The sequence below is a fragment of the Leucopleurus acutus genome (genome assembly GCF_964270905.1).
Source record: "Leucopleurus acutus genome assembly, chromosome: 20".
Taxonomy (NCBI): domain Eukaryota; kingdom Metazoa; phylum Chordata; class Mammalia; order Artiodactyla; family Delphinidae; genus Leucopleurus; species Leucopleurus acutus.
This window is the reverse complement of record NC_139162.1, coordinates 53,250,137-53,265,152: the sequence shown is the minus strand read 5'-3', so window position 1 is coordinate 53,265,152 and position 15,016 is coordinate 53,250,137. Positions and strand designations below refer to the sequence as shown.

General features: G+C 51.3%; 1 protein-coding gene across 1 annotated transcript; it reads left to right on the top strand.

Annotated features, from left to right (window-relative positions):
- Positions 1 to 10,133: 10,133 nt before the first annotated feature.
- On the top strand, positions 10,134 to 13,270 carry LOC309977405 (kallikrein-4-like; the record flags this gene model as incomplete). The annotated part of the gene is made up of 5 exons (XM_082863501.1): positions 10,134 to 10,194; positions 11,444 to 11,606; positions 12,029 to 12,279; positions 12,367 to 12,503; positions 13,118 to 13,270. 5 exons carry the CDS (start codon positions 10,134 to 10,136, stop codon positions 13,268 to 13,270), a joined length of 765 nt encoding a protein of 254 aa, XP_082719627.1.
- Positions 13,271 to 15,016: the final 1,746 nt, after the last annotated feature.

Sequence of the window (15,016 nt, the reverse complement as noted above, 5' to 3'; positions counted from 1 at the left end):
AGCATGCACTCAGCATATGTTAGCCATTAGTGGTAACATTCTCCCCATGAGTAAGTCAAAACAAACAAGGGCTTTCTTTTCACCTCCCCCGCCACCCTAACAAATATAGCCAGCGAGGATTTTACTGAGGAAAACTGATTTCCTTTTATAATGGGGAAAGTCACATTTCTGAATCTACCTCTGCTTTTTTAAGAGACAGGCTCATAATTTTATTCCCTGAGATTAAGAACAAAAGCACAAGTGAAACAATGACCATAACCATCAATGCATGTGAGTGAGTTATTTTCATCATTATTAACAGCACGATCATTTGGGGGGTAACTGGTTGCACAGAGGAGATGGTTCTGGAAGACACCCCCCAGGGTCACCATGATCCAAGGATAAACAGAGATGGGACTCCCCTGGCGGTCCAGTGGTTAGGACTCGGTGCTTTCACTGCCATGGGCCCAGGTTCAATCCCTGGTCAGGGAACTAAGATCCCAAAAAATGCATTGCATGGCCAAAAAACAAAACAAAAAGAATAAACAGATTATTGTGACCTCTCGGACTTAGTAAATCATTATATTAGTAGCAATAATTGGAGATAACTGTGGCTGAGTTCTGAGGCTAGAAACAGCCCCTCACCCAAGGTCTCACTGGAATGGGTCTGACTCCAGAGGTCCCATGCTCAGCCCTTCCTTTTAGTATCTGAGAGATCCAAGGTCAGGATCTAGACATGAGCTCACCAGGGGCAAGGCTCAGAGCTCACCAAGTGCAAAGCTCAGGTGGCGACCCCGGCTCCCGTCACCAGCCCGGGTTGCACCTGCCTCCTCTGTTCCCACATCTGGGTCCAGAGCTGGGTGCTGAGGCCTCCAGGGTGACTGACCCAAGAGAACCTGGGGCCCCTCCTTGGTCCCTCACCCTTCACCTCTAACTCTCTCCCTGTGTGTTTCTCTGGATCCACAAGGGGGCAGTGTTGCACAGTAGTTAGGCGCACAGAGGCAGCGTTGGAGTTGGGAGTGGTGGTGTCCAAATCCCATCTCTAAGGATTACCAGCTTGGTCAATCGTAAATGACCCTTAGCTTCTGTGTGCGTCATTTTTTCATCTGTAAAGTCGGGGTGACAATACTTCCTGTTTCATAGGATGTTGAGACGATTAACATTCGTGGAGAACCTAGAATAGTATCTGGAACAAAATAAGTGCTCTCTATGTAGTCTACAAGTAAGTCTATACGGAAGTACTCTTCATGACAGTGATGATGGTGTATGAATAGTATTGTTATTTGTGACTTGCTTTTTCTCTGATCTGTTTGTGTCCACATCTTTCCGCATCCGTGTCTCCACTTTTCTTCTGCTTTGGGGTCACAAAGTCTTCTGCTTCCTGGGGCCAGGCAGGTAATGAGGGAAGTCAACTAGCTGTGGGCCAAGGAAAACCACAGGATGCCCCAAGGGCTGTGGCCACTCAGAGCCTGCCGAGGATGGGTTATGGCCATGCGAGAATGCAGATGCATTGCTGAGTGATGTCATGGCCTTTTCAAGAGGTGCTGAAGATCTCCCGATCTCTCAATCCTGGCGGCCATTTCTCTTAAAGGAGCCAAAGAATACGGGCCGCCTCTAGAAGGTGAAAAGGCAAGGGAACGAACTCTTCCCCAGAGCCTCCAGAAGGAATCAGCCCAGCGAGACTGACTTTGGACTTTGACCGCCAGAACTCTAGTAGAATAAATCTGTGTTGTTTTAAGCCAATAAATTTGTGGTAATTTCTTACAGCAGCAATGGAAATGAATGCAGATTTATATACTGATAATAAGCTTTTCACTGATAATCAGAGCGTATATACTGATAATCAGGGTACATTTCAGGTTATATATCATATATATGTAATAAATACATAAGGATATATATAATCAGAGGATGTATACTGATAATAAGGATGAAGAAATGGAGCTGAAACCGCACAACCCATATTGGGACTTGAACCCACTACCTTTTCATTAAAATCACACACCTGGTCTCAGGACCTAGAGAAGCTCAGGATCTTTATGTCTCAGTACAGAAAGAATTTAGTGAGAGACAAAGTGATAGGTAAGAAGTACATTTATTTAGAGAGATACACATTCCATAGACAGAATGCGGTCCTTCTCAAAAGGCAAGAGCGGCCCCGGGAGAAACACACTCCACAGACAGTGTGGGCCATCTCAGAAGGCAAGAGGCCCCAAAGTATGGGGTGTTTAGTTTTTATGGGCTGGGTAATTTCATGGGCTATAGAGTGGGAGGATCATTCCCACTATTTTGGAGAAGGGGCGGAGATTTCCAGGAATGGGGCCATCGCCCACTTTTTGGCCTGTTATGGTCGACCTCTGACCTGTCATGGCACCTGGGGGTGTGCCCTTTAGCATTTGCTAATGTATTACAAGGAGCATAATATAACGAGGGTCAAGGTCCACTGGAAGTTGAACCTTCTGCCATCTTGGACCTAGTTGGTTCTAACCAAGGACTGAGTCATTCTTTTAAAGGTTGTGCCCTGCCACTGTAGATGGGAGGATGGGGAGCTGGGGACTGAGGGCGGGGGCTACGAGGAGTCAGGGAAGGCTCATCTGAGGAGGGAATGTTTAAGAAAAAGCCTGAGGGCTTCCCTGGTGGCGCATCTGAGGAAGGAATATTTAAGAAAAAGCCTGAGGGCTTCCCTGGTGGCGCAGTGGTTGTGACCTCTCGGACTTAGTAAATCATTATATTAGTAGCAATAATTGGAGATAACAGTGGCTGAGGTCTGAGGCTAGAAACACTCAGCCCCTCACCCAAGGTCTTTGTAAACTGGTGTGGCCGGGGACCAGGGAGGGTACATTTTTTCCCCCTGCTTCTCTTGGCACACAGAAGTGTCGCTGATCTTGAAAAAAAGCTCTAGAAATAGCAGATCTTTTGTCTGGGCTGATCTGCAAATAGCCTTCAGCTGTAGGAGAGATCTATAAACCTGATCCGAAAGACTTCTGATCACCTTCAGAGTAGAAATTAGAATCCTCACCATGACCCAAAGGCTCACTGCACTATCTGTCTCCCTTTGTTCCTGCTTTGACCTCATCGCCCACCCTCTCCCTGGTGATTACTCCAGTCACACCGGCCTCCTGGATGTTTCTTAGACGTGATGCACATTCCCACCTCAGGACCTTTGCACTTGCTGCTGCTTCTACCCAGAATGCTCTATGCCCAGATAGCTACCTGTCTCAGTCCTTACTCAGACTTTTTCTTTCTTTTTTTTTTTTTTTTTTTTTTTTGCGTTACGCAGGCCTCTCACTGTTGTGGCCTCTCCCGTTGCGGAGCACAGGCTCCGGACGCGCAGGCTCAGCGGCCATGGCTCACGGGCCCAGCCGCTCCGTGGCATGTGGGATCTTCCCGGACCGGGGCACGAACCCGCGTCCCCTGCATCAGCAGGAGGACTCTCAACCACTGCGCCACCAGGGAAGCCCAAATCTAAGTGGATTTTAATCAGCGCCAAGTCCACTGGTCCTCCCCTCACCCCATCCCACCCCATCCCCAGTCTGGCAGAAAATGTCTGCCACTTAGAGAGTCCCATCTTCTTCTGCAGGGTGATGACATAACTCAGATTGGTGCTAAAAAAAAAAAAAAAAAAAGAGGGAATGTCCAGGGCTTTGGTCCATGGGGCCTACTACCTTAACTTCTGCTCATTTGATATTTGCTGAGGCCCCAGACCCTGTTAAGTGGCTAGAAGATGCCCCCGTAGTGGTCCCCACAGCCCACAGCCATTTTCCCAGCTCGCAAGTGGTCAGGCTGTGTTCCCTGTAGTTCTCCAGGCTGGAGTAAGCTCCAACTCTCTCTCTCCAGTAAAAACCCCTCCCCAAGTCCTTCTCTCCATTGTCCCTGCTTCTGGGCGGACAAGTCCTTCTCTCCATTGTCCCTGTCCTTCTCTCCATTGTCCCTGCTTCTGGGCGGACCCCCTGGTGCTGGCCTCTCTATCTCCTGGGATAGGAGCAGGAAGGGGACATGCCTTCAGTAGGCAGTTATCCTACTGAATCCCCATTGTCCTTATTAAGGAAAGAAAACGCTTCTCTTCGGGTAATATAATCTATCCCAAAGTAGCTTTAGTTATTGAGTGATATAGGGGCAGCCACTCCCCCCAGACTCAAGTTTGTTCAAACTCAGCCTGAAGGCATTTCCTGAGTTTACCAGGTAGAACTCAGGGGTCAGTTCCCTAAGGGCTGGGTCAGACACCCCTGGAAACATGGTCAGGGCCACCTTGGGCCTTAGGGCAGATGACATTCCTAAGCGGGCGGCCACCCTCCACCGTGTCCAGGAGATTTAAGACTCTCTTTTTGGCTCAGTCAGTCCGTGGGAGGGAGGAGGGCCTTGCTCTTCCAGTTATGTGGTAAGAGTAGGTGCTGGGGGCTGAAGGTGGCTTCACCTCATCCCTTCCCCAGCAATGTTCTGTGTCTTCTCTGGCCAAAGCTGCACCTCACCTAGATTGGGAATGGGGTCAGGCGAGGCCTCTGGGAAGAAGTGATGTTTGAGATAAGATAAAATGAGGAGAAGGGGCGCCTTTGAGATGGCGGAGGAGTAAGACGTGGAGATCACCTTCCTCCCCACAAATACATCAAAACTACATCTACATGTGGAACAACTCCTACGGAACACCTACTGAACGCTGGCAGAAGACCTCAGACCTCCCAAAAGGGTCTTGGTGCTCCAGCCAGGTGTCAGGCCTGAGCCTCTGTCAGACCACCTCTCTGAGGTGGGAGAGCCAAGTTCAGGACACTGGACCACCAGAGACCTCCAGGCTCCATGTAATATCAAACGGCGAGAGCTCTCCCAGATATCTCCATCTCAACGCTAAGACCCAGCTCCACTCAACAACCAGCAAGCTACAGTGCTGGACACCCCATGCCAAACAACTAGCAAGACAGGAACACAACCCCACCCATTAGCAGAGAGGCTGCCTAAAATCATAATAAGTTCACAGACACCCCAAAACACACCACCAGACGTGGACCTGCCCACCGGAAAGACAAGATCCAGCCTCATCCACCAGAACACAGGCACCAGTCCCCTCCACCAGGAAGCCTACACAACCCACTAAACCAACCTCAGCCACTGGGGGCAGACACCAAAAACAACGGGAACTAAGAACCTGCAGCCTGCGAAAGGGGACCCCAAACACAGTAAGATAAGCAAAATGAGAAGACAGAAAAACACACAGCAGATGAAGGAGCAAGGTAAAAACCCATCAGACCTAACAAATGAAGAGGAAATAGGCAGTCTACCTGAAAAAGAATTCAGAATAATGATAGTAAAGATGATCCAAAATCTTGGAAAGAGAATGGAGAAAATACAAGAAACATTTAACAAGGACCTAGAAGAACTAAAGGGCAAACAAACAATGATGAACAACACAATAAATGAAATTAAAAATTCTCTAGAAGGGATCAGTAGCAGAATAACTGAGGCAAAAGAATGGATAAGTGACCTGGAAGATAAAATAGTGGAAATAACTACCGCAGAGCAGAATAAAGAAAAAAGTATGAAAAGAATTGAGGACAGTCTCAGAGACCTCTGGGACAACATTAAACGCACCAACATTCGAATTATAGGGGTCCCAGAAGAAGAAGAGAAAAAGAAAGGGACTGAGAAAATATTTGAAGAGATTAGAGTTGAAAACTTCCCCAGTATGGGAAAGGAAATAGTCAATCAAGTCCAGGAAGCACAGAGAGTCCCATACAGGATAAACCCAAGGAGAAACACGCCAAGACACATATTAATCAAACTGTCAAAAATTAAATACAAAGGAAAACTATTAAAAGCAGCAAGGGAAAAACAACAAATAACACACAAAAGAATCCCCATAAGGTTAAGAGCTGATCTTTCAGCAGAAACTCTACAAGCCAGAAGGGAGTGGCAGGACATATTTAAAGGATGAAAGGGAAAAACCTACAACCGAGATTACTCTACCCAGCAAGGATCTCATTCAAATTCGATGGAGAACAGCAGAAACGGACACACCATTGTAAAGCAATTACACTCCAATAAAGATGTTTGAAAAAAAGCAAAAAAGATAAAATGAGGAGTGGGAGTGGTCAAGGGAGGGAGTGAAGGGAAGAGTGTTGGAGGCACATGGAACAGACCACAAGGTGGCCTAGAGGATGAGGGAAGCTGAGGAGTTGCCTGGAGCTGTTCACAGGAGCCACATCCCTCTGGGAAATAGACTGGGGTGGATAAGAGTGGAAGCAGAGAGCCCAGAAAGGGGGCTGGGCCAGGAGAGGGGGAGTCAAGGTGGGGAGACCTGGCTAGGTCTGACTTACTTTTTTGGAGGTGTCGTCCAAAGGACGACAGGCGCAGGTGCCTGACCTGCAGACAGGCTAGAGCAACCAAGAAAAGAATCAAAAGGGGCCTGTGAATGGCGGGGGGGACACTTATTGGGGGGTAGGGTTGGGTCAAGTTGGGGAAAATTAAATCTATCTTTTGTCTCTATTTAAAAAATGACTTCCAGGGCTTCCCTCGTGGCGCAGTGGTTAAGAATGCGCCTGCCAACGCAGGGGACACGGGTTTGAGCCCTGGTCCGGGAAGATCCCGCATGCCGCGGAGCAACTAAGCCCGTGCGCCACAACTACTGAGCCTGCGCTCTTGAGCCCGCGAGCCACAATTACTGAGTCCGTGCGCCACAACTACTGAAGCCCACGCGCCTAGAGCCCGTGCTCTGCAACAAGAGAAGCCACTGCAATGAGAAGCCCGTGCACTGCAACGAAGAGTAGCCCCCACTCGCCGCAACTAGAGAAAGCCTGTGTGAAGCAACAAGGACCCAATGCAGCCAAAAAATAAAAAAAATTAAAAAATAAATTAAAAATTTTAAATGACTTAAAGAATGTTAAATAATGTCTCTGTGTGTCATTTTGTCTCTGCCTCTGTCTGTGCCCATCTCTCTGTCCTCTGTTCTGTGTCTCTGTCTCCCTGTCTCCCTCTGTGTCCCGACCTGTCTGTCTCTGCCTCAATTTGGGTCTCTAGGCCTGTTGTCCCTTGGTCTCTGTCTCTCTCTGTCTTTTCTTCCTGTCAACCTCCGTGTCTCTGTTCTTTGTCTCTGTGTGTCTCTGTCTCCATCTCTCTGTGTCTCTGTCTCTCTTTGTCTCTTGTCTCTCTGTCTATCTCTCTCTGGCTCGGTCTCTTGTCTCTCTGTGTCTCTCTTTGTCTCTTATCTCTCTGTCTTCGTCTCTTTTCCCTGTTCTCTCTGTGTCTCTATCTCTATCCTTCTGTGGTTTTATTTCTGTCTCTGGTCCCAATCTCTTTGCCCATCCCTGTATCTCTTGGCCTCTGCCTCTCTCCATCCCCCACCCCAGCCTGGGTTCTTACCCTAGAATCCCCAATCCTGGGGTCATTCCTGCCAGGCTGGAAGCACCTCCATGGCGTGACACACACGCACACACTCTGTCTTGGATTCATCCCCAAATAACTGGGACACGTCTGCCTAACCTCGAGCAGGATAAGACCTAGGTGAGGCCACAGAACAGGGTGGAGGAATGCCACATCCACGCCCTTCTCCCTCATTCCAGCTGCCCCAGCCCTGTCCCTCACTCTGGCCCCCACCTGCCTCCTCCCAGTGTCCAGACCTAAGTCACGTCTGGGCGGCTGTGAGGCCTGAGCCCGCTCTACACCCCACCCCTACCCCTCCATCTTCATGGTCAGGGCTGCAGGTCCCAGGAGTAGGGCAAGGTCAAGGGTCTCTGTGCCCCCAGGTGACTGAATGCAAGCAGATAGATGGAGGCCGAGCCAGAGAACCAGACGGACACTAAGAAAGGGCTAGAGACAGAGAAATCAGAGAGAAACAGGGCCAGAGAGAGACAGAGAGGCACAGACATTCATCCCTCAGCAGCACCGTCCTCTGTCCCCACAACCCCTCATCAACGCCGTCCACACCTCCTCCTTAGGTGACCTCATCCAACCCCATGGCTCTAGACATGACGTCTCCTAGGATGACTCCCCACCGTTTCTCACCAGCCCTGACCTCTCTCTGCCCCATGGTGCTCACACATTCAACCACTTGGCTCCTATAGGCGCCTCCAGCTCAGCCCTTCTCCCCACGCCTCTTCGCTCCTCCGCACCAATGGCGCCAAAAATGGAGCCGCCAACAGACCCAGCCTCCGAGACACCATCCTTACCTCCTTTTTCCTCCCTCCCCACCTTCCACCCACCGGCTGGTACTTGACTTTCCCGCCCCTCCCCCACACGAGCCCTGGGCATATGTGTTTCTCTTCTCCTTGGACCACAGCATCTCCCACCCAGGCTGTTGCCACCTCCCACCTCCACGCTGGTCTCTCTGCTTCCATCTCACCCTCTACAATCATTCTCCACGCGGGATGTTTTTGAAACATAAATAAGATCGTGCCCCTCCTACCTCGTGCTTAAAATCCATTGCACTGAAAATAAACCCAAACTGTTTCCCCTGGCATGCAAATCCCTGCACAGTCTGCCCTGTTCCTCGCCTTACTCTGTCTCGTATACACCAACTCTCTCTCTCTCTCTCTCTCTCTCTCTCTCTTTCCCCAGGCTTCCAGGATCTTATTTCCCTCAGGGACTGAACCCGGTCCACCTCAGTGCAACGCCATGTCCTAACCACTGGGCCTCCAGGGAATTCCTCCAGCGTCTCTCTTTTCCCTGCAAAGCTCACTGCCTCTCAGCCTCAAAGTCGACTCCTCTGAGACCCCCCGGCCACCCCCTCATCTGCAGTCACCCCACCCAATCCGGTCGCTCTCTAGTATCACCCGTGGTCTCTGCACACACATTACTACCAGATATTTGCTTGTCCCTGTAGTCTTTCTGTTTGTCATTCTCCCCTGCTGGGACGTGAGCCCCAGGAGCGCCGGAATTTGCTTGTCCCTTCCCGCATCTCGAGTGCGGACAGCAGAGCTCAGAGCGTGGCAGGTGCCCTTTGCTGAGCAAAGCCTGCTCCCGCTAACTGGGCGCCCAGGACACTCCTGGCACTTTGTCCGGGCGTTTTCCCTGCATTATCTCTTTGGATGCATTTTGGGAGGGAGGAAGAATGGTTACCCCGATTTTACAGATGGGAGAACGGAGGCTCACAGGGGTGCAGTCGCCGGCCCAAGGCTCCAAAGGTAGAACGTGATGCTGGGAATTTGAATCCGGGAAGTTTTGCTGGGGAAGCAGAGCCGGGAGAGAGAGGAAGGGAGGGAGGATGAGAGAGATTTAATGAGAGAGAGAATAAGAAAAAAAGAAAATGGGAGATAGAGTGTGTGTGTGTGTGTGTGTGTGTGTGTGAGAGAGAGAGAGAGAGAGAGAGAGAGAGAGAGAGAGAGAGAAGAAACCTGACAGAGAACCGAGAAAGAAGGGAAGAGTGGGGCCAGGGTCTCCCAGCCCCTCTGGCTCCCTGGCCGCAGCCGGGCACAAGGCAGCCTGAGAGCGCTGAGCTGGAAGCTGGGAGCACCTGACCCCAGGAATGTGTCCCTGGGGGGCAGGCCGGCCCCGCTGGGGTTGCTTATAAGCCCCACCGGGGCCCCTGTTGGATGTAGCAGGCAGGAACTCAGCCCAAAGCAGGATCCGGGAGCCCAGAGACAGCCAGGTGAGTGGCCCCCAGGTCCCCACTCACCGCGCCCTAAGAGCACGCAGTCTTTGTGACCCACTGTCCCTACAGCTCCGTGTCCCTGTGACTCTCAGCATCCGGACCTTGTGTCTCCAGGTCTCTTCTCCAAACAGGTCTCTAGTTAGGAGTGTCTCTCCAGTTCTCTCTGTCTCCTCTGGTCTCTCTATTTCCCTGAATCTCTCTCTCCCTGCCTCTGCCTCTCAGTCTGTCTCCGATGATCTCTCTTAAGTACTCCATCTTCCCTCCATCCTTGAGAGTCCAGTCTCCATCCTCCTACCTCGCCCAGTTTATAGACGGACAGAGGCTTTCTCCATCCCTTCCTCTCCACCGACTTCTCTCTCTCTCTCTCTTTCCATTTTTCTCTCTCAGCCTCTAAATCTCTCCAGGCTGTGGGTCTCTGGGCCATGATCTCAGACCCTGTGGCATGTGTGTGTCGGGGGAGGGGTGGTATAGGTCCTTGTTTGCCCAATAATATCCTGGGAGGGCAGGAATGGAGAAAGAAAGAGACAGATGCAGGGCCCCCGGACTCACCTGAGACTGACCCTCACGCAGGTGCTGAAGGATGTCCATGGCAGGAAACCCCTGGGGCTGGTTCCTGGGCCACCTCCTCCTCAGTGTCACAGGTATCTGTGTGTGTGTGCGCGCGCGTGTGTGTGTCTGTGCCCGAGGCACAGTGTTTGTTACAGGCATGACTCAGTATCCTCCTGGATGTGCCTGAAGCTGCGTGGGTGACAGTACTGTGTGACCGGTGCTCTCCAGATGCACACTTGTGATTCCTTGTATCACAGGGAGTTTGCACGTGTGCTGCCTGCGTACTGGGTGTGTGTGGCTTTGCATGCCTCTGTGTGTGACATAGTATGACAGGGTGTGTGGTCATGCCCGTGAGAGTCGGTGCGTGATTGGGTGAACAGCTCTGACAGTCTGTGCCTCTGAATATCCTGCAGAGTGGCAATGCTGTGAGGACCTGGGGAGCCTGGGGTGCCGCTAAAAGGGAGATGGTGCTTCTGGGGGAGTCACCCATCGCTGACGATCTGTGCCTGCTTCCTGGGTCTCCGATCCTTGGGCCCCCAGACAGCCACATCACGGGACGGTGTGATAGGGTTTCTGTGTGAGCCGGCTTTTTGCTGCTATGGGGGAGGCTGAGCCAGGGAAGGAGAGACTTGGAGGGCCATAGAGTGTGGCACTGCCTCGAGTGTCTGGCTGTGTCGCCCTTGCCTCTGCCACCTTGTGTGAGGGGGTCTACTTGTGCTGGGAGGCTCATAGCCCCAGTAGTGCACTGTCGAGGCGCGCGCGTGTGTGTGTGTGTGTGTGTGAGAGAGAGCGAGAGAGGTGACATGTGGGTCCCAGAGATCTATGTGACACACAGCTGAAAGTCTCCTCTTGACAAGTGACCCCACTTCCTATACCCTGATCTCCGCCTCTTGAATCTGATCCGTGGAGTAACAGGCCTGCACTGTGATCCCGCCCCCTTCTCACTCATTCTTGATTCCGCCCCCTAAGAGCCTGACTGCCCTCAGGATCCCTGGCTCCATCCCAGCGGTCCTGACCACACCGCCTGCACTGTGACCCCGCCCCCAAGTGGCCTAGTCCTGCCTCCTGAGTCTGTCCCCCAGCCCTGACCACGCCCCCCTGGACCGAGATTTTCCCCCCACCCCCCACCAAGCTCTCACAAGCCCTGGTTCCACCCTGAGCCCATCCCCCTGACCTCGGAAGCCCTGATCTAGCCCCTGCACCGTGGCCACGCCTCCATGAATAAGTGTCCAGCCTTCTGGGCCTTTTCCCCAGGCCTGACCACGCCCCAGCACCGAGCCCCGCCCCCAGAAGCCCCCGTTCCCCTCTGAGCCCGTCCCCCAGCCCTGAATCCGCCCTCAGGATCCCTCGCCTGGGGTGGAGGCGGCGACATCATAAACGGCGAGGACTGCCACCCGCACTCGCAGCCTTGGCAGGCGGCACTGTTCTTGGAAAAGGAATTTTTCTGCGGGGGCGTCCTGGTGCATCCTCAATGGGTGCTGTCAGCCGCACACTGTTTCCAGAAGTGAGTGCAGGGCGGGGCGGGGACGGGGGCGGGGCCTGGGTCCTAGGGAGGACCCGGAGGTATGGTGAGCTGAGGGGAAGCGCTTAATAGGTTCAATCTCTGGGTACTAAAAGTGAAAACCAGTGTGAAGGAAGGCTCTGCGAGGGAGGCGGGAGCTATGTGTTGCTTTGGAAGGACTCAAGAGTCCTGGGTTGAAATCCCAGCTCAGCTGCTGAGTTACTAGTGACTTAAGGCAAGTTCTTGTCCCTGGATTATGATTGTGCCTTAGGTTGGGTAGCTCTTAGCGCAGTGCTTAGCAAGGAAGATGGGGCTAGGGTAAGGGGCTGGAGATGAGGCTGTGGTTGAAGGCAAGAATGGAGATAATGGTGCAGTAGCCACAAAGCTATTCTGTCCCCACCACACCCCCACCCTGTGGCCCTCAGTTCCTATACCATCAGGCTGGGTCTGCACAGTCTTGAGGACGACCATGAACCAGGCGGTCAGATGATGGAGGCTCACCTCTCCATCCAGCACCCAGAGTACAACAGACCATCTTTTGCCAACGACCTCATGCTCATCAAGTTGGAAGAATTGGTGCCCCAGTCCGACACCATCCAAAACATCGGCGTCGCCTCACAGTGCCCGACCGCTGGGGATTCTTGCCTCGTTTCCGGCTGGGGTCGGCTAAAGAATGGTGAGCTCGGGAGTGTGGGTGTGTCCGGCCTCTCTGAGGGGGTTCTCTGCCCAGCCAGAGAGGCTAATCCGATGCTCTGCGTCCCAGGCAGACTGCCCAAAGTGCTCCAATGCGTGAATATCTCAGTGGTGTCGGAGGAGATCTGCAGTGAACTCTATGCCCCTGTGTACCACCCCAGCATGTTCTGCGCTGGCGGAGGCCAGGACCAAAAGGACTCCTGCCATGTGAGAGATGGGAGAAGGGAAGAGGGGAGAAGATCCAGGGAGAGATGGAGAAGGGAGGGGACAGGGAACCGTGGTGAGAAACAGAGATATGGGAAGATAGTGTGACAAATGGGGAGAGAGACTGAAAGAGAGAAGTCGACACAGGAATAAGGAGAAGCAAAGAAAGACAGAAATAGAGAAAGACAGATTCAGTAAGGCAGAAACACACATGCACACACGCACACCCACAGAGAAACAGACACACAGACGCGTAGAGATGAAATGCCAAGTGAAATAGGAAAAAAAACAAAAATAGAATATACAAAGAGATGCAGAGAGGCACAGAGACTCCAGGGGTCGTTGAGACAGAGAAATAAGCTACAAGGGGAGAAAAAGGAGGAGGGACACAAACAGAGACAGAACAGTAACAAACCCAAGAGAATCTACCAGCTGTTAGGATGTAGGGGAGCAGAATTGGTGCGGTCAGGGCTCTAGAATGAACGTTTAAGGAATATGTTGCTATCTTTTTTTTTCCCCCTCTCCTGCCATTGCTTCTCATTTGGTTCCTTTCTGATCTCACATCTATCTCCATCTCTCTGTGTTTTGGATTCTCATTCTCTGTCTCTCCACAACAGGGTGACTCTGGGGGCCCCCTGGTCTGCAACGGGTCCCTGCAGGGCCTTGTGTCCTTTGGACAATCCCCCTGTAGCCAGCCCAACGTGCCAGGCGTCTACACCAACCTCTGCAAGTTCACAGATTGGATACAGAAAACCATCCAGGCCAGTTAACTCCAGGGACTGGGACCCATGGAATTGAACCCCCAAATATAAGCTGCTGAAGGAATTCAGGAATCTGGGTTCCCAGTGCCTTCCTCCTTCAGACCCAGGAGTCTAGACCCCCTCCCCCATCCCCAGTAGTCCAGTCCTGCTAAGAATATCTTCCTGTACACAGTGCACCCTAGTGGCACAGTGTTGACCCCGCCTTACCATTGGTAGAGAAAGTTGGGTTTCCACCGTCATTTGTCCCTTCCTCTAAGCCCAGAAATAAAGTCGAAGAGAAGCACGGGCTCGGCTCAGACTCTCCTCCTTACTTCCCTTCCCATCCAAGGGATTCCAGCAAATAGCTTTCCCTCCTTGTGCCTCAGTTTCCCCGTCTGGGAAATGGGAGCCTTGACCAGGAGAGCCACAGGATTCCCCAAGGAACGAGACATAGCTGGAAGGTTAAGAGAACTGATTCTGTGGATGTTGTCCAATTTCTGAAAAGTCACATCAGCAAACGGCAAATTAATGGGATTTACTTATTCGGTTTATGTAGCTTTCACTGACTGCTTTTGGTTTGGTCTTCTTAAGAATTTTAAGAATTCTAAGAATTTTAAGAATTCTCGATTTGTAGCTGCCTCAGGACCCTCCTGCTGTAGCTGGAGACTGGTGGGAAGAATCTGGGGGGCGGCGGGGAAGGGGGGGAGTCTGAGGACAGAGAGAGGGGAGGGAGACTGGGGACCCAAGAATATAAGGAATTGTTATTATACCATAATAATTGTTATTATACTAAATAGAATATACTGATGAGAATTTATATTCATAAGTATATTCATAAATATACTGTGAATCTATTCTTAAGGAAATATTTAAATTTTTATGTATCTCTTAATGTATCCTCAAATATATAAAGAGTGAAGTAACTGAAAGTAAGATAGACAAATCCCCACTCATAAAAGAGGATTTTGGGGATTCCCTGACGGTCTAGTGGTTAGGACTTGGTGCTTTCACTGCCAAGGCAGCAAGTTCGATGCCTGGTTGGAGAACTAAGATCCCCCAAGTGGCGACGCGTGGCCAAAATTTTGTTTTTAATTAAAAAATGTTAAAAAGAGGATTTTAAGGTGACTCAAAAAAATAATCGAACAAACAAGATAAAAATGGATAAGGACATAGATGATTTGAACAATGTGATTAACAAACTTTACTTAATGGTCCTATATAGAACATTGCACCCAGCATCTGAAGAACATACAATCTTGTCAAAACACGATACCTACCAGAATGGCTAAGATTAAAAAGATGGACAGTGGGCTTCCCTGGTGGCGCGGTGGTTGAGAGTCCGCCTGCCGATGCAGGGGACGCGGGTTCGTGCCCCGGTCCGGGAAGATCCCACATGCCGCGGAGCGGCTGGGCCCGTGAGCCATGGCCGCTGAGCCTGCGCGTCCGGAGCCTGTGCTCCGCAACGGGAGAGGCTGTAACAGTGACAGGCCCGCATACCGCAAAAAAAAAAAAAAAAAAGTCTCAGAGTAAAGTAAGCTGTACTTGGGGCATCCCCCCTGCTCGATGTCACACTCTCAAGCTGGGGCCTCACACACCTGTTTTCTCTCCCTGGGTCTCAGTTTCCCCATTTGTAAAACGGGGGTCTTGATAAAGGGGTTTCAAAGAGAGATGCCACAACTGAGAGATGGAGAGCCCCCGCTTCAGCAAGTCCTTATCTACTGCTGCCTGACTGTGTCCTCTGAGAAAGACCCCACAACCACCGCTCCCCAGCATTCT